We start from the raw sequence: 19,215 nt of genomic DNA, 5'->3' as shown, positions 1-19,215 counted from the left end.
AACTTTATTTGGATTTTACTTTTTGTTGGTTACATTAGTGTCTCTTCCGAGATACCACATTACATTTAGTCGTCATGTTACTTTCTCAGTCTTCCCTTGTTTCTCATGACCTTGACAGTTTTGAGGTGTCGTGGTAGGTATTTTGTAGAATATTCCATGATTTTTATTTTTATTTTATTTTTTTGGTGAGAGAGAGAGAAAAAGAAAGAGACAGAAAGGAAGGGAGAGATGAGAAGCCTCAACTCGTATTGTTAATTGATTGTTTATTGATTGTTTATTGATTACTTCTCATACAAGGGGGCTCCAGCTTTGACAGGGGGGCTCCAGCTGAGCCAGTGACACCTTGCATTAAGGCATGACTGTGGAGTCATGACTATGATCCTATGATCAAGCTGATGACTCCATGCTCAAGCCGGTGAGCCTGCGCTCAAGCCAGAGACCTCGGGGTTTTGAACCTGGATCCTCTGCATCCCAGGTCAACATTCTAGCCACTGTGCCACTGCTGGTCAGGTTTTTTTGATTTGCTTTTCTTAAATTAAGTTTTTTATCACAGTTAGACGGGAGCTGTGGGTTTTTGGGCTGAATTTGGATGGAGTTGAAGTGGCCTTCATACATATCATGTGTATATAGTATCAAGTTTTAAAGTTTTTTTCACTGTAAAGTTACTTTTTCCCTCCCCTTTCCATATGCTAATATTTTGGAAGCAAGTTAATAAATGCTGCTCATACTTGGGAGAGTAGAAAAATTAAGCTTTACCTCCCGGAGAAAATGGTATTTACATAAACTACCTAGAATTCTTCTATAAGAAAGAATGATCTCTTTTCCCCATTTGTTTATTTAATTGGTTTTTTTTTCTCTACCAGTATCGACTACTGGCTGCTTATCTCCTGCCTTGGGTTATAAGCCAGTCCTCTGTTACCTACTTTGTTGCTCAGATTTTTTCAGTTGTGGCTATTGGGAGCTATTTCCGTTTGACTCTTACTTTCCTTTCTTTGACATGCCTCTGTTTTATTTTTATTTGTTTCAAGTACTTTATTACTTTTTGGTACTATCCGATGCTCCCGACTCATATTTATCCTGCCCTAGTCCTAGAATCAGTCATATTTCCTAGGAGTGCGTTATCAGAAAAGAAGAGCTAGGTTTTCCATATGCTTGTTGCCCTTGGGTGTCCCTTCTAAGACAACAGAGCTGGAAGTATGTGCGTGTATGCTAACCTGCGTGTGCACTGGCTGGAAGTATGTGTGTGTATGCTAACCTGCGTGTGCACTGGAAGTATGTATGTGTATGTTAACCTGCGTGTGCACTGGCTGGAAGTATGTGTGTGTATGCTAACCTGCATGTGCACTGGAAGTATGTATGTGTATGCTAACCTGCATGTGCACTGGCTGGAAGTATGTGCGTGTATGCTAACCTGCGTGTGCGCTGGCTGGAAGTATGTGCGTGTATGCTAACCTGCGTGTGCACTGGCTGGAAGTATGTGCGTGTATGCTAACCTGTGTGTGCACTGGCTGGAAGTATGTGTGTGTATGCTAACCTGCGTGTGCGCTGGCTGGAAGTATGTGCGTGTATGCTCACCTGCGTGTGCACTGGAAGTATGTATGTGTATGCTAACCTGCATGTGCACTGGCTGGAAGTATGTGTGTGTATGCTAACCTGCTTGTACACTGGAAGTATGTGCGTGTATGCTAACCTGCGTGTGCACTGGCTGGAAGTATGTGCGTGTATGCTAACCTGCGTGTGCACTGGCTGGAAGTATGTGCGTGTATGCTAACCTGTGTGTGCACTGGCTGGAAGTATGTGTGTGTATGCTAACCTGCATGTGCACTGGCTGGAAGTATGTGTGTGTATGCTAACCTGCGTGTACACTGGAAGTATGTATGTGTATGCTAACCTGCATGTGCACTGGCTGGAAGTATGTGTGTGTATGCTAACCTGCGTGTACACTGGAAGTATGTGCGTGTATGCTAACCTGCGTGTGCACTGGCTGGAAGTATGTGCGTGTATGCTAACCTGCGTGTGCGCTGGCTGGAAGTATGTGCGTGTATGCTAACCTGCGTGTGCACTGGCTGGAAGTATGTGTGTGTATGCTAACCTGCATGTGCACTGGAAGTATGTATGTGTATGCTAACCTGCGTGTGCACTGGAAGTATGTGCGTGTATGCTAACCTGCATGTGCACTGGCTGGAAGTATGTGTGTGTATGCTAACCTGTGTGTGCACTGGCTGGAAGTATGTGCGTGTATGCTAACCTGCGTGTGCGCTGGCTGGAAGTATGTGTGTGTATGCTAACCTGTGTGTGCACTGGCTGGAAGTATGTGCGTGTATGCTAACCTGCGTGTGCGCTGGCTGGAAGTATGTGTGTGTATGCTAACCTGTGTGTGCACTGGAAGTATGTATGTGTATGCTAACCTGCATGTGCACTGGAAGTATATGCGTGTATGCTAACCTGCGTGTGCACTGTAAGTATGTGCGTGTATGCTAACCTGCATGTGCACTGGCTGGAAGTATGTGTGTGTATGCTAACCTGTGTGTGCACTGGAAGTATGTATGTGTATGCTAACCTGCATGTGCACTGGCTGGAAGTATGTGTGTGTATGCTAACCTGTGTGTACACTGGAAGTATGTGCGTGTATGCTAACCTGCGTGTGCACTGGCTGGAAGTATGTGCGTGTATGCTAACCTGCGTGTGCGCTGGCTGGAAGTATGTGCGTGTATGCTAACCTGCATGTGCACTGGCTGGAAGTATGTGCGTGTATGCTAACCTGCATGTGCACTGGCTGGAAGTATGTGCGTGTATGCTAACCTGCGTGTGCGCTGGCTGGAAGTATGTGCGTGTATGCTAACCTGTGTGTGCACTGGAAGTATGTATGTGTATGCTAACCTGCATGTGCACTGGCTGGAAGTATGTGTGTGTATGCTAACCTGCGTGTGCGCTGGCTGGAAGTATGTGCGTGTATGCTAACCTGTGTGTGCACTGGAAGTATGTATGTGTATGCTAACCTGCATGTGCACTGGCTGGAAGTATGTGTGTGTATGCTAACCTGCGTGTACACTGGAAGTATGTGCGTGTATGCTAACCTGCGTGTGCACTGGCTGGAAGTATGTGCGTGTATGCTAACCTGCGTGTGCGCTGGCTGGAAGTATATGCGTGTATGCTAACCTGCGTGTGCACTGGAAGTATGTGCGTGTATGCTAACCTGCATGTGCACTGGCTGGAAGTATGTGTGTGTATGCTAACCTGTGTGTGCACTGGAAGTATGTATGTGTATGCTAACCTGCATGTGCACTGGAAGTATATGCGTGTATGCTAACCTGCGTGTGCACTGGAAGTATGTGTGTGTATGCTAACCTGCGTGTGCGCTGGCTGGAAGTATGTGCGTGTATGCTAACCTGCGTGTGCGCTGGCTGGAAGTATGTGCGTGTATGCTAACCTGCGTGTACACTGGAAGTATGTGCGTGTATGCTAACCTGCGTGTGCACTGGCTGGAAGTATGTGCGTGTATGCTAACCTGCGTGTGCGCTGGCTGGAAGTATGTGCGTGTATGCTAACCTGTGTGTGCACTGGAAGTATGTATGTGTATGCTAACCTGCATGTGCACTGGAAGTATATGCGTGTATGCTAACCTGCGTGTGCACTGGAAGTATGTGTGTGTATGCTAACCTGCGTGTGCGCTGGCTGGAAGTATGTGCGTGTATGCTAACCTGCGTGTGCGCTGGCTGGAAGTATGTGCGTGTATGCTAACCTGCGTGTGTGTTGAACCTCCTACCCTCTCCTTCCTCCCTGGAAACCCTCTGCTCTCCAACAGCGAGGAACCTGACTCCCACCACCCATCTGTGTATGTGTTTGTTTAACACCCATCTGTGTATGATGCAGTTTCAGAACTGTAAATCTGTAACCCTTCTCCAATTTAAATATAACGTTACAGAACGTTTATTTAATGGCTTTGAGTTTTGTACTCAAATTAAGAGATAGAACGTATTTTTGAGGAAAGACTTAACTGGTTAAGACCAGGGGTTGTGAAACATTTTCTGTAAAAGGTCCGATAGTAAGTATTTTAGGCCTTATAGGACACAAACAATCTTTTAGGATTTATACTTGTATGCCTGTTTGTATTATATAATATTAAATTGGGTTCACATTAATTTTATGAATAAAGAAAAAAGTACAATATAGGTATATTTGTTTGTTCAAGTTCATTTTCTTTATTCTGTTAGCTCATTGTTCCAGTTTCTGATTCTGACACCCAACATGCTAATAATCAATCCTTGTTTATTGCCAATTGCAAATCTGATCACTATGCAATAAGTTTTCATTCTACTGACAACTGTTAAATATGTCGGAGTCAGACTTTGGTATGCCCTTGGAAACCTTTCCTTATTTTGATGTTGATCTGTTAAACAACTTTTTGATTCAGTTATTCATCCCTTATAGAATCCATGTATGCCTATAACTCAGCTAAATTCTTCCATAACTTTTTTGTCACCCATCTACACTGTTCCCTATATCATCTGCCAAGAAAACTTGAGGAAATTTGCTGACTGTCTTAAAGATATAAAAGCACAGGATGCTGTTTTCAGGCCACCTCCTCACCTGTACGAGCAGATGTCAGAATTGGGCTCATATCCAGGAGGCAGCAATATGGTAAATAAATGAGTGTCGAAGAGGCATTTCCACACCAAGGACCCCATAGCCATTCTGGAGGAGAAGTAGAACTAAGTCTAGGAGAGAGCCTGGGGGGGAGGTGTTGTGGATTTGGGATACCTCTGATGAATTTCTCCAAAGGACTCTTTGATGCTGCAATATTTTTGGCCTTGTCCTCCTTCCCCTGGGACACCTTAGAAGGACTGATGTGAAATGTTTTCTTGATCTACTGTTATGAAAATCAGATCTTAAAAAGTGCTTTTCTTTGTGTTGCTCAATCTCTTTGTCATGCATCTTCTATTTTTAGTATTTTGAAGTCTATTTAATAGTTTGTTTTGAGCTTCTGCCCAGCATCAATTTTAGATTTGTGGATCTCTAGTTTCTGAAGTCTTCCTTTATCCCATCTAGAGAAAATCAGTACCACATTCTCTCCGGTCTAGTTGGCTAGTCATCTTTCTCTTTCTCTTTGTTACCTCACAAACTCTCAATAATTACATATGTAGGTTTGTGTCAGAATTCTTGGGATCACAAACCCTTCCTTCAGCTGAACCGTCCATACAAGAAAAAAGATAGATGGAGTAAAATTTTTCATAAAATTGTAAGAGTTTTTGGAATACTTACGTAACCTAAGTGAAGAATTCTGTATCTTTTACCAACTTAGAAATGGCTACTCTCAATTTACTCTTTTTAAACCATTTTAATTAAATAATACCTAAGTTATGTTCTCATACAGAAATTAAAACATTACAGATACAACTGAAGTTCTTCCATGATTATCTTCATTTTAATTTGTTTCCTAGGTGTTATCACTGTTTTCATTTTGCTGTATAGTATATTCGTGGGGGTTTCCATGGAGTTAACAAATATTTTTACCTATCAAAAGACAGAATATACTATATTTTGTTTTTATAAATGGTATCAGATGGTTGTTATTCCATAATTTGTTTTTTGCTTCACAATACTTCTTGGAGATTAAAAAAATTTTTTTTCTATTGATTTGAGAGAGAAAGATAGAGGAAGGGAGAAAAAGGGGGAAGGGAGAGAAGCATCAGTTTATTATTTCACTTAGTTGTTCCATCTAGTTATATACTCATTGATTGCTTTTTTTTTTCTTTTTGCATTTTTCCAAAGCTGGAAATGGGGAGGCAGTCAGACAGACTCCCGCATGCGCCCGACCGGGATCCATCCGGCATGCCCACCAGGGGGCGATGCTCTGCCCATCTGGGGCGTTGCTCTGTTGCAACCAGGGCCATCCTAGCGCCTGAGGCAGAGGCCACAGAGCCATCCTCAGCGCCCGGGCAAACTTTGCTCCAATGGAGCCTCAGCTGTGGGAGGGAAAGAGAGAGACAGAGAGGAAGGAGAGGGGGAGGGGTGGAGAAGCAGATGGACGCCTCTCCTGTGTGCCCTGGTCAGGAATCGAACCCGGGACTCCTGCACGCCAGGCCGATGCTCTACCACTAAGCCAACCAGCCAGGGCCCTCATTGATTACTTTTTGTATGTGCTGTGACCAGGGAGTTGAACCTGTAACCTCTGGCATGCCGCAATGACACTTATCCAGGGATCCACCTGGCCAGGGTTCTTGGAGATTTTTAATATTACTACATGTATACTATATTGTTTCTGAGTGCTGCATAACATACTAGTATAACTTTCCATAGCTCAGTGGTTTTGAAACTTTAATAGGCATCAGAACTATCTGAAGGGCTTGTTAAAAAATGTTAAAAGTTAGATGTCACTTTTAGATTTTCTAATTCTTTGGATCTGTTCCGGTCCAAGAACTTGCATTCCTAACAAGTTCCCAGGTGCTGTGGTGTACCTGGTCTGATGACACACTTTTTGAACTGCTATACTTATTAGCTGTTCTCTCATTGAAGGACTTGAGCATTGTGGCTACTTTTTGGCTATTACAAATAAATGATGAAATAATTATCTTGACACCATCGACTGTTTCTCAAGAACAGATAACAAGAAGTGAAATGTCTTCTGTGCACATTTAAAAGTTTTGACATTGTCAAACATCTCTCTTTTGTTTATCCATTTCATAAAATGCCATATGGGTTTATCACTGGGAGACACAGCTACAGCTACATGCTTTGCTGCCTGAACTTGAACTAAGTAATGCATTCACAGTGACCAGTTAGTGACAGACTTTGGAAGAGTGATGTGGTTGGTCATTAATTAGGATGCACATCTGCTACTTATATAGTGATTTTTGGAATGAAGAGCTAGCAGCAAAATTTGTACTTTATACAATTACTCGGTTAATATACTGTAGTAACTAAAATTTGAACCATATTGTTGGGACCTGGTATTATTTATATAACTGAAATTCATGCATATCAGAACCATGCAAAGCAGGGATTTTCTGTATTTGACATGAAAAAAATAAAGAAGAAACTCAATTATACATATAGAAACACTTTATTATAAAAAATAAATTATATCCCTTTACTGTGATTTTTGGTCTGCTGACAGATCAATAAGTTAATGAGTAATTTGGAGATTTATAAGCCAGGTGTTTCTGCTTTAATTTCTGGGATAATTTAGTCAACCAAATGTTGTTTAGTTAGATGCAACAAAATTTCATACACAATAAGTATTAAGTATTGATTGTGTATTAGTTATATTCACTTTTGAGAAAAACTTTTGCAGTTTTTATTACTGTCTGATGTGCTTTCCAACAGTTAGTCATTTGTGTCAAGTGTTCAACCTTTTCAAGTAGATGAATTCTACTGGTTTTCTTCAGATGTTTCTTGCTTTAAGCAATTGCTATTTCTGTTTGATTTATAAATGTTAAAATGAATTTCCATTTCAGAAAATTTTTTTTAAATTTTATTTATTTATTTATTTTTTACAGAAACAGTGAGTCAGAGAGAGGGATAGACAGGGACAGAGAGAGATGAGAAGCATCAATCATTAGTTTTTCATTGCACATTGCAACACCTTCGTTGTTCATTGATTGCTTTCTCACATGTGCCTTGACCGCGGGCCTTCAGCAGACCGAGTAACCCCTTGCTCGAGTCAGCGACCTTGGGTTCAAGTTGGTGGGCTTTTGCTCAAACCAGATGAGCCCGCGCTCAAGCTGGTGACCTCGGGGTCTCGAACCTGGGTCCTCTGCATCTCAGTCTGACGGTCTATCCACTGCGCCAACCCCTGGTCAGGCCGTTTCAGAAATTCATGCTGTCTCTTAATTTCATATCTTATTTTTAATGAGCGTTTTAAAAATCATGTTTATTCAGGTATAATGTACATCCAGTGTCATCCATTCTATTTCAGTTCTGTGGGTTTTGAAAATTGCATCCAGTCCTGTTACCAGCACCACAGTGAAATTATAGAACATTTACAGTGTCCCAAAAAGCTCCTCCCAGCCTCTTTGCAGTCAGTCCCTTTTCTTGACCTCCAGGCCATCACTGCTCTCATTTTGTTGCTGCCACTCCAGTAGGTCCCCTCCCCTTTTTCATTGCTGTGTAGTACTCCTTATATGAATATGTGACAGTTTATCTGTTCATCAAGTGACAGGCATTTGAGTTTCTTCCAGTGTTTAGATACTATGAATGTTAAGTTGTTATGAATATTCCGTATGGATCTTTTTTTGTGCATAGATGTTTTAATTTTGTTGGATGAATACTTAAGAGTAAATTCCTGGGCTGTATTTTTCCCCCTTTTAAATTGGGTTCTTTTCTTGGGTTGGTTGATAAAGTTTTTTTATAAGATATGCATTTCAAAAATATTTCCTCTTAGTCTGTGCCTTATCGTAGCAGTGTCTTTTGAAGAGCAGTGTTAATGTGCTTTTAAAGTCCTTGCCCAATTTCTGTTTATGTTGATATAAACCATGTTTTCTTGAAGTTTTTTTAGGTGGAAAGATTTCTTCAAATATTTAAGTGAAAAATAATTTTCAAAAAAATCCCACTTTGTAATATATAACTTACCTATTTATATTTTTCAATTACTAGGGGAGGTTTTGGAGGTCACAGCATAGGAATGGATGTGCATTACGGGGGAGGAGTATGGAGAACTTTCACTTTCTCCTCCTACACAATAGAGCAAAACAGCATGAATTGCTTTTTTAATAAAAAAGATATACTTCAGAAAACTAAAGACAGTGTAAACAAAATTATTTATTTATTTTTTTGTATTTTTCTGAAGTTGGAAACAGGGAGGCAGACAGACCGGGATCCACCCTGCATGCCCACCCGGGGGCGATGCTCTGCCCATCTGGGGTGTTGCTCTGTTGCGACCAGAGCCATTCTAGCGCTTGAGGCAGAGGCCATGCAGCCATCCTTAGTGCCAGGCCAACTTTGCTCCAATGGAGCCTCGGCTGTGGGAGGGGAAGAGAGAGACAGAGAGGAAGGAGAGGGGGAGGGGTGGAGAAGTAGATGGGCGCTTCTCCTGTGTGCCCTGGCCAGGAATCGAACCCGGGACTCCTGCACGCCACGCCGACGCTCTACTACTGATCCAACCGGCCAGGGCCTCAGTATAAACAAAATTAAAGGATAAATTATAAACTCAAAAAGGTTGAGGTACAAATTGGTAATAATGGGCTACTATCTATAATACCTTTAGTTTTTACAAGTCAAAGAAGGGTATTTGAGAGAAAAAAATAAAAATGAAAGGACTATTTGAAAATTAAAACTGGTCTAAGTAAATGAATTAACAGATAGCAGAAGAAATACAACTGGTCAATAAACATGAAAAGAAATGCTCAACTTCACTAACAATCAAAGTAGGAAAAATGAAAATGCCAGCTAGGTGCTGCCTGTCATCTATGATACTGGCAGAGAGGAGAAAGGTCTGTCCTGGTGAATGTGGACGAGGCACTGTGGGGTACCAGCACTACACCTCTCCGCCGCAGAACAATTTGATAACATCATGATGGAAAATGTGAACCAAGAAGACAAGATTCGGAGATCTACAGCATTTACAGGCATTTTTGGTAGGAATATAAGTTGGTACCATTTTATGGAGGGCAATCTGGCATTATCTTCCAAATTACAAACACAGGCATTCTATAATCCAGTAACCTGCTTTAGGAACCTTTCTGATAGATACACCCACACTGGGACCAAGGAATAAGTTTATTTATTGCAGCATTGTATGTAATATGTTTTCTTGAATTTTATTTTTAACACAAAGCAATGGTGGTCTAAAAACATCTTGGAAAAAAAGACCCCCAAAACCTCACAGCTATAGTCTTTGTCTTTTTTGCTTTAGAACAGTGATTGGCAAATTATGACCAGAGGGCCGAATCTAGTTTATGGCTTACTTTTTGTGTGGCCCTTGAACTAGGAATTTTATAATTTTTTTTTTTTTTGTATTTTTCTGAAGCTGGAAACGGGGAGAGACAGTCAGACAGATTCCCGCATGCGCCCGACCGGGATCCAACCGGCACGCCCACCAGGGGTGACGCTCTGCCCACCAGGGGGCGATGCTCTGCCCCTCTGGGGCGTCGCTCTGCCACAACCAGAGCCACTGTAGCGCCTGGGGCAGAGGCCAAGGAGCCATCCCCAGCGCCCGGGCCATCTTTGCTCCAATGGAGCCTCGGCTGCGGGAGGGGAAGAGAGAGACAGAGAGGAAGGAGGGGGGAGGGGTGGAGAAGCAAATGGGCGCTTCTCCTTTGTGCCCTGGCCGGGAATCGAACCCGGGTCCCCCACACGCCAGGCCGACGCTCTACCGCTGAGCCAACCGGCCAGGGCCAGGAATTTTATAATTTTAAGGGATTGTAAAACAAAATATAACAAAGAATACGTGACAGATATCGTAGATGGCCTGCAAAGCTTAAACTATTTACAGGAAAAGTTGGCGGACCTCTGCTCTGGAACCTCTTCCCAACCCCCTTGTTATTTTACTCTCCTTGCCTGGTGACAAGCAGGCAGCTCCTCGCTTCCTTAAGCTGTTTTATAGCCTAAGTTTATAGCTGATATGTCTCGTAGTTGTGGACCGAGCCTGTGGTCTGAGGGATTTTCTGGGGGGCTGGGTCTGAGAGTGACCCTAACAGGGGAGTCTCCTCTCTAGGTGGTGGATGTTTCGAGGACGCTCTTCTGTTAGGATTCTGACTAGTTGGTGCATCTTTGTTTTGTGAACCGTGTCATCCATTGAACGTTCTTTTCAGCTGCCAGCTGTCTAATGTTGTGATAACTGTTTCCATAAGGGCAGCCTTTCTAGTTTGAGAACCTGCTGCCCCAGGAGTTCATGGTTTGTGGGATGTTTTCACATGAGGCTGTTGTACCCTTTTTGGGAGGTGTTTTTCTAATCAGTCTGGTCCTTTTCCAATAAAAATTTCAGTTGCTCTTTCAGTTTCCATTTCTGATATTTCTTCCCTCAAATACTCTTGAGGAGAACTTGGGAATAAAAAGTAATAATAACAGCAACTAATGTTTCATGTACTGGGCGAGGTCCCTTTATGTGCGCTGTTTTCAGTTTCCACTCCTACAGGTATTATTTCTCCCGGGTTTCCAGTGGAGGAAACCAGGACACGGTGATGATATGCAGCTAGTCCAGGAGCTCTGCCATTTGGTCCCATCTACTGATTTTCTAGAAAAATAAAAAGGAAAAGATGGGGGGGGGGGGTGAGGCTCGTGAAGCTGAGAGCCTGGCTCACCATTACACAGCTAGTTAGCTAGTTAACAAATCTCTGGCGTCCTGAGTCGCATTCCGGTGTGCTTTTCACTACATCAGGACTTGGTTCCTGAGCCCCAAGTGACAGCCCCAAACAGCTGTGTTTATCTGTCTTGCATGTCTCAGCTTGTTTTGCTAGCGGGGTAAAAACTACTTAAAAGGATCCTCAATCTTCACCTTTCCACTCCCCTCCACTTACACTCATGTGCTTCCACTCGCCCCATGAATAACTTCACAGAAGGAATTGTGCAATGTCACCGAGCCTTCCTCTGGTGGTGGAGTTACCCCCTGGGAGAACATTCACTTCCTCGTGACTCCAGTTTGCTGTCAGATTGCCTTTCCCTCTCTTCTCTTTGATCGGAATCTTAGTTGTTTAGGTAGGAATTTGAGGAGCAGATGTTATTCCCCTTGAACAAGCCCTTTAATTCTCCTTAGTACTGTGTCTAATAACTCTTAATCCTGCCCTTTTAACTCTGGCTGGCAGAATTAGGAGCAAAGTGAGACAGGAATGGTGAGCCTAATGCTGAACATTTCATTTTAATGTTGGCAAAGGTGAGAAACAGTGACACAGAGGGAAATGCTAAGTTTTCCTACAGAGCTAAGAAAGCTAGGTGACTATTGGTGTGGGATTACTGAGATTTTCTATTTCCTTCCAAATGTAAATAGAAGAGTTTGGTAGGGCAAATAGCCAGAGAAATGGAGCCGTTGACTCCTTTTACTACCTCGTCTTTTAAAATTTTTACTGTGTTTTTAAGATTTTCCTTCCCCTTTGGAAATTAAATTGATTCACCAGAAAAAAAAAGTGATTGCATACAGTACTTGCTCTTTCATAGTTAAGTGAGGAAAATTAAGACTTACTCCAAATAGGAGTCCTGTAAACAAAGATACACTGTGTGAGCTAACTGGTTTGTTCCATTCCTGCTCTACAAGACTTGGATTTAGTAGTCTGAACTCTCTGATTACCAAAGATCTGATCTGTTTGTTTATATATAAAAAATATTGGACTCAATAGCCTATGCTGTTCTCAGTGTCTAATCGCTTGAACTTTGGTGTCTCAGTCGAGATCTGATGAGGAGAGGTCACACAGTAATTGGAACGGGTATTTTATAATAAAGAATTACTAACTGAACAGGCGGTTGGGCTAACGAGGGATTGGCTAGTAAAAACTCTAAAGAATATAGCAAATAAAAGGAGTAGCCACTGCCCTTGGGTAGAGCTAGAACATTCAAGGGAGAGGTCTCTCCGACTGAGAGCCAGACCTTATTGGAGAGGGCGAGGCTGTGGCTCCCTGGATGCTAAAGACATTGCTGTACTGCTATGACAGCAAAACTTGCCAGAAACCTGCCTTGCCAAGGTACCTCTGCTGCAGAACCACAAAGGAGGTGCTGGGAAGGGGCTCCCGGTTTCTCCAGCTGTGGACCACTATGCCCCTCGGGAGCCTGGTGGTGGAGAGGCTATGCATGCAGCAGCAGGCAAACCCTGGGGAGGCCCGTGCAGTGCAGGCGCCCACCAGGAGGAGCTCACCAGACCAGGAGCAAACCCCTTCCTCTTGCACTGGTCCTCCAACTCCCTCTAGGCTCAAAACGTAGCATCATGCAACTGGCAAAGGAAAATACTGGAAGAGCCCAAATCCATTTTTGCAGAGCAGGCAGTGAAGGTGAATTTGGAGCTGAGAGGCAATAAATGGACAACTGGAACATCTGATTAGACATTTAATTCTATATCTTATTATTGGTGCCTCCTCATGAACTTACATTTAAATCTGGGACCTAGTCAGGATTCTGCTGAGGACCTCATTCCTCCCAGTGTTTCAGGAGGGATGCCGCACGGCCAGTGGGCCTCACTTTTACTTTTCTAGGTTCCTTTGCTATAAACATCTGGTTTGGGAGCTTCAGTTTCTCATCTACCTCCGCATCTTGGCCACTGTAGTGAAATTGCTCACTCTGTAACCATTCTAACCTCAGAGCCCACTCAGGTCTTTGTTTGAATTATCTTTGCCATTAAGCAGTGCTGTGAATCAGTACATTAGGAATGGCTTTTTGAAGACTAAATATTTCAGAAACTCTCAGCTAGAATTTCAGCGTTTTAGGAGAAACAGTATAAATTCTAAACAGCAGTTTCTAGTGGAGGCTGTGCCGAAAGGCACTTCCATTGCTAAATATCTGGTTTAGATTTGGTAACCAACCAGGAAGAGTAATACTGTTGAGACCTAGTAGACATACAGAGATTTTACTTTTTATGTATGTTCTGTTGCTAGAGGACAGAATTATTTTCTGAAATACCCACTTACTTCTCACCCTTGAAATTATAGACTTAGAAAGTAAATTGGACTAAATAGCTTAAATTTTTGTTTAAATTGTTTTATTGCTGGAGTTTATTTTATTTTGAGATTGGCCTGTTTGGATGAATCATAAAGGAAGCTATGAAGATAGCTTTAAAAAGATGTTCATTTTAATTTTGATAGAAAAATTTTATGTTTGGGACTTTGATCATTAAGTTGGTACTCCACAAGAATTCTTTATGGGTTTGTTATTGATATCTATTTACTTTTTTTTTAAATTTATTTTTTTACAGAGACAGAGACTGAGTCAGAGAGAGGGATAGACAGGGACAGACAGACAAGAACGGAGAGAGATGAGAAGCATCAATCATTAGTTTTTCATTGCGCGGTGCAACACCTTAGCTGTTCATTGATTGCTTTCTCATATGTGCCTTGACCGCGGGCCTTCAGCAGACCGAGTAACCCCTTGCTGGAGCCAGCGACCTTGGGTTCAAGTTGGTGGGCTTTTGCTCAAACCAGATGAGCCCGCGCTCAAGATGGCAACCTCGGGGTCTTGAACCTGGGTCCTCTGCATCCCAGTCCGACACTCTATCCACTGCGCCACCACCTGGTCAGGCTGTTATTGATATCTATTTAAGGTGCATAATTTTTCTTTAGTATATGTGTTACCAAAGCAAGCACTCAGGTGCATAATTTTTTGCTTTCCATTCATATTTAAATTCTTTTTTTTTTTTTCATTCAGTGAGAGGAGGGAAGGCAAAGAGACATACTCCTGTATGTGCCCTGACCAGGATCCACCTGGCAAGCCCACTATAGGGTGATGCTCTGCCCATCTGCGGTGTTGCTCCATTGCTTGGCAACCAAGCTCTTCTTAGTGCCTGAAATGGAGGCCATGGAACCATCCTCAGTGCCTGGGACCAACTTGCTGTAATCGAGCTATGGCTGCAGGAGGGAGGGAGGGAGGGAGAGAGAGAGAGAGAGAGAGAGAGAGAGAGAGAGAAGTGAGAGGAAGAGGGAGAGGGGTGTAGAAGCAGATGGGCGCTTCTCCTGTGTGCCCTGACCGGGAATCAAACCTGGGACCTCCACATACTGGGCCAATGCTCTACCACTGAGCCAACTGGCCAGGGTTGCATTTATATTCATTTGAGAATTTCTTTTTTAAGCATGGCACCTGTGATGACATACCTCTAAGGTTGCTCTTTGGGATAGTTTACCATGCTATCTCTAAGAATGTTATAGTGTGCTTTTAAGCAAGGTAAATAGGAATTTTTACCTGAGGTGTTTACATCAATCACCTTTCTAAATTTGTAACTGAAAGTTACATTTAGAGGTTGGACAATGACCTTTTTTAGTACTGGTAGTATTGTCGTCCAAATGGACTTTTATAGATTTCATTAGATTTTTTTTCTTTTTGTTTTAAATCAACATTTTACTTAACTTAGTATTTTATTTTTCATCTACTTTATGATGCGGTAAGACTTTTTTGTTGTTCCAAGGTTGAGATTGTTTTATATTTATTTCATATTGTTAATGGCTGCACTGTTGAGTGCACTAGCCACTAGCATATGTGACTATTTAAATTAAAATTAAATAAAATTAAAAATTCAGTTCCTTAGTTGCAGTATTCATATTTTAGTATATGTACTGCCGAAGTGAGCACTGCAGTATTCATATTTTAAATGCTTGACCAGTCCACATGGCTACTGTACTAGACAGCACAGCTATGGAACAGTTCCATTGTCACAGAAAGTTCTGTTGGACAGCACTAGGCTTTACTGTGTACGGTGGTGACAGAATTGCAATTATTGATGTGGTAGTTTTCTTTCTTATTGCTAGCTAGTCGGTGACTGATATTGCTCCAAAGTCTTACTTGGGAATCAATTTCATGGGACCACTTTTGATACAAACTGTGTCAGGTCAAGCTCCCCCAAAACATACTTTGAAACTTGAGGATTTACATGCAGATTTGTTGAGAAGTGGTTCTGGGATCAACCCCCATGAGAGAAGGTGCAAGGGTAACAGCATGAGGAAGATGGAGAAATTGAGTTGCCATGTAATCGCAAGAGCAGCCTCAGCTATTCCTACAGGGAGAGCTGAAGCTGGAATAACCTTCCAAGATATCCCACAATGAAACAGAGCTGGACCGTTTTACTACTTGCCACCCAGTCAGTGAATGCGGGCTGCTTTGGAATGGTAACAGAACCTTGGGTGAGGGAGTTCTCTGCAACTTAGGGAAATTCCTGAGGGTTCAGCTGTTAGCCATCAGCAGGCCAAGTCCTGGAGGCTGGGGTAATGAGTACTTGAGTCCTGAAGGGGTAGATCAGGGTGGCACACCCCAGAATTCACCACAGCCACACGGCAAGATCAGTTTTAACGGAGTGGTGAGGGTGGGAAGGATATTGTAGTGCTAGAGAAATAAGGGAGGAGATAACCCGTTCAAACAACTGACCTGTGATGGGGAGGAGAGCATGGACAATTCCTCAGGAGACGGGAAAGGGTGGGGTCCAGCTTGTAGGTAGTGGACCTGCCTCGTGCAGGAAGGTTCATTTCAGTAGTGTAATTGAAGAGAAGGAAGAAGAGAGTTCACATGCAAGTCAGTTTATGATTATGACATTAATGGGAGGAAACTGAGGCAGTTCATTTTTTTTTTTCTGGGAAAGAGCAAGAGGACTCAACAGTTGGGAGAGGGGGAATTGGATGGAGTTAAGATTTAAAATGAGTAGAGAAGATTTTGACAGATTGCTGTGGAGAGTGAGAGGAGAGCACTAACAGGTAGCCACTGGGGGTGAGGGTGCATTTGAGGGTGATGTTCCTGATTGTAGAATTATCAGTTTCTGCGGTTGTGACTTTTTCTCAGTCAGTGCTTAATGTGGTTAAAGTATATATATCATGCTCAGTGTCTTACCAAAGTACCTTCTTTTTCTTTTGCATAGCCATCAAATCAAGTCATTACAGTATAGTAACACAGGGGACATGATTCTTGTTGTATCTGGAAGCTCTCAAGCCAAAGTGATTGACAGAGATGGTTTTGAAGTAATGGAATGTATAAAAGGAGACCAGTATATTGTGGACATGGCCAACACCAAGGTAAGCATTAAACAGAACATTTTACTGAATTTAATTAACTCAGCACACACTTATTAACAATTTGTTTGAGTTGCCGTAATTTACTGCAAAAGATAGTTTTAAACCCTTTGTTATTTCTCACAATTCTCTGATTTACCAGGAAGTTCTTCTGCTTCATATAGTATCACTTGGGTCACTAGGATGGTTATAAGGTCCAAATGGCCTCGCTCAGATGGATTTGAGGTTGCTGTACCCTATGGCATCTCATTCTCTCTCTCTCTACTCCCTTCCCCCCTCTCCCCCCTCTTTTCTTTTCACATGTCTAGTTTGGGATTTTCACATGTCTAGTTTGGGGTAGACTAACTGGGGTTTGACCTCTTGACTGATGAGTGGGTTCCATGAAGGATGAACATGGAAACTTCAGATTTCTTAAGGTCTGGCTTCAAGTCTTACATAACATAGGTCCAGTCCAAATTTGTGGGGAGAGGAGATAGACTCCACCATCTGATGTGTCAGTGGCAAGATTATATTTAAAATATCGCATGCGGTGGGAGATGTGGATGCAGCCATTTTGGAAACACAGTCTACCACAGACCTGCTGTGTACTAGGTGTTGGGACAAAAAGGAAAGAGGGTCTCATCAATGTTTTTTAAACAAAAATTTTTAATAGGATGATGCTATTATAAAATTAATGTGTAAGGAAATTTTTTTTTTTTTACAGAGACAGAATCAGAGAGAGATAGACAGGGACAGACAGACAAGAACGGAGAGATGAGAAACGTCAATAATTAGTTTTTCGTTGCGCGTTGCAACACCTTAGTTGTTCATTGATTGCTTTCTCATATGTGCCTTGACCGTGGGCCTTCAGCAGACCAAGTAACCCCTTGCTCGAGCCAGCGACCTTGGGCTCAAGTTGGTGAGCTTTTGCTCAAACCAGATGAGCTCGCACTCAAGCTGGCGACCTCGGGGTCTCGAACCTGGGTCTTCCGCATCCCAGTCTGACGCTCTATCCACTGCGCCACCGCCTGATCAGGCTGTGTAAGGAATTTAAATATCAATTAACTAGAGCCACAATAATGCTGTGACACTAAATGGCTTATTTATAATTGCTGACATATCTGTGGGTTGGCAGCTCTTGGCTGGGCTTGGCTTTGGGCTGCAGATGGAGTCTAGGTCTGTTCTGTGTCTGTTCTTCCTTGCACCAGAGGGCTGTGTGAAGACAGGTTTTTCTCAAGGTGATGGGAGAAACAGAAGAAGGAAACCCCAACTTAAAAAGCACATCGCAAGCCTTGGCTCATGTTGTGTCCATGAACATTCCATTACCCAAAGCAAATCACATGGCCATGGGTAACAATGCAGTGGAGAAATGGGTCTGGTCTCTATTGAGGAACTTTAGTATCACATGTCAAAAATGTGGATCCAGGGAAGGTTGATGAATTGGGAACAATAATGTCATCTACGGCGGATATATTAAAATGTCAGTGGATGTGATGGATGCAGAATTTTGAACTTTCATTTTAATTTTGATTTTTACTTTCTCCCCCTTATCTGCCTGACATCTTTTCTAATACACTAACTCACAGTTTGTGCCTATATCAAAACTTTATATGAGATTTGATTGTTTGAGAAAATACAGTTTATTTTCATTATTCATGGGTTCTGTATTTGCAGACTCACTTGCTAAGATTATTCTGTAACTGCAAAGTCAGTACTCAGGTCACTTTTTTTTTTTTTTTTTTTTTGTATTTTTCTGAAGCTGGAAACGGGGAGAGACAGTCAGAAAGACTCCCGCATGCGCCCGACCGGGATCCACCCGGCACGCCCACCAGGGGCGACGCTCTGCCCACCAGGGGGTGATGCTCTGCCCCTCTGGGGCGTCGCTCTGCCACGACCAGAGCCACTCTAGCGCCTGGGGCAGAGGCCAAGGAGCCATCCCCAGCGCCCGGGCCATCTTTGCTCCAATGGAGCCTTGGTTGCGGGAGGGGAAGAGAGAGACAGAGAGGAAGGGGGGGGTGTGGAGAAGCAAATGGGCGCTTCTCCTATGTGCCCTGGCCGAGAATTGAATCCGGGTCCCCCACACGCCAGGCCGACGCTCTACCGCTGAGCCAACCGGCCAGGGCCTCAGGTCACTTTCATAGTCATTTGCTGAAGTCACTGCACAGAAAAACAAAAAATTTGAACAGGGTGATCCTCTGCCTTCTTACTTCAGCTGCTGCACTGTAATCAGGGTCCCTTTTGTGGTCTATTTAATGCTGTGTTTTTCTTATCTTTGTGCTTTTTGTTGGTGATTTTGTTGTTTAAAATGGCCCCTAAGTGCCGTGCTGAAGTACTATAGTCCTCAGTAGTGTTCCTAAGAAGTCTGTGGTGTAAGGCGCATCAGAGAGAGTCCATGTGTCATAGAAGCTTCGTTCAGGAATGAGTTATAGCATTGTTGACTTGGAGCTCAGTGTTAATGAATCAAATATGTGTGCATGTGCGCATGTGCGTGTATGTATAAAATAATGTGTCCTTACACACACACATGTAAAACAAAGTTACGTATTGATTGGTTGATGAACATCTGACCAGAGGCTTTCAGGAACCTCTCTATTCAATAATTAAATGTTTTCAG

At 42.8% G+C, this 19,215-nt stretch overlaps 1 protein-coding gene across 1 annotated transcript in view; it reads left to right on the top strand.

Annotated features, from left to right (window-relative positions):
- WDR70 (WD repeat domain 70) overlaps positions 1-19,215 on the top strand; it is a 281,551-nt gene that overhangs the window by 52,656 nt on the left and 209,680 nt on the right. Inside the window, exon 8 of the mRNA XM_066378869.1 lies at positions 16,472-16,625. Coding sequence (XP_066234966.1) covers positions 16,472-16,625 — 154 coding nt within the window. The remainder of the gene's footprint in view (positions 1-16,471; positions 16,626-19,215) is intronic.

This window comes from Saccopteryx leptura, chromosome 1, assembly GCF_036850995.1.
Source record: "Saccopteryx leptura isolate mSacLep1 chromosome 1, mSacLep1_pri_phased_curated, whole genome shotgun sequence".
Classification (NCBI taxonomy): domain Eukaryota; kingdom Metazoa; phylum Chordata; class Mammalia; order Chiroptera; family Emballonuridae; genus Saccopteryx; species Saccopteryx leptura.
This window is presented reverse-complemented; position numbering and strand designations above follow the sequence as displayed.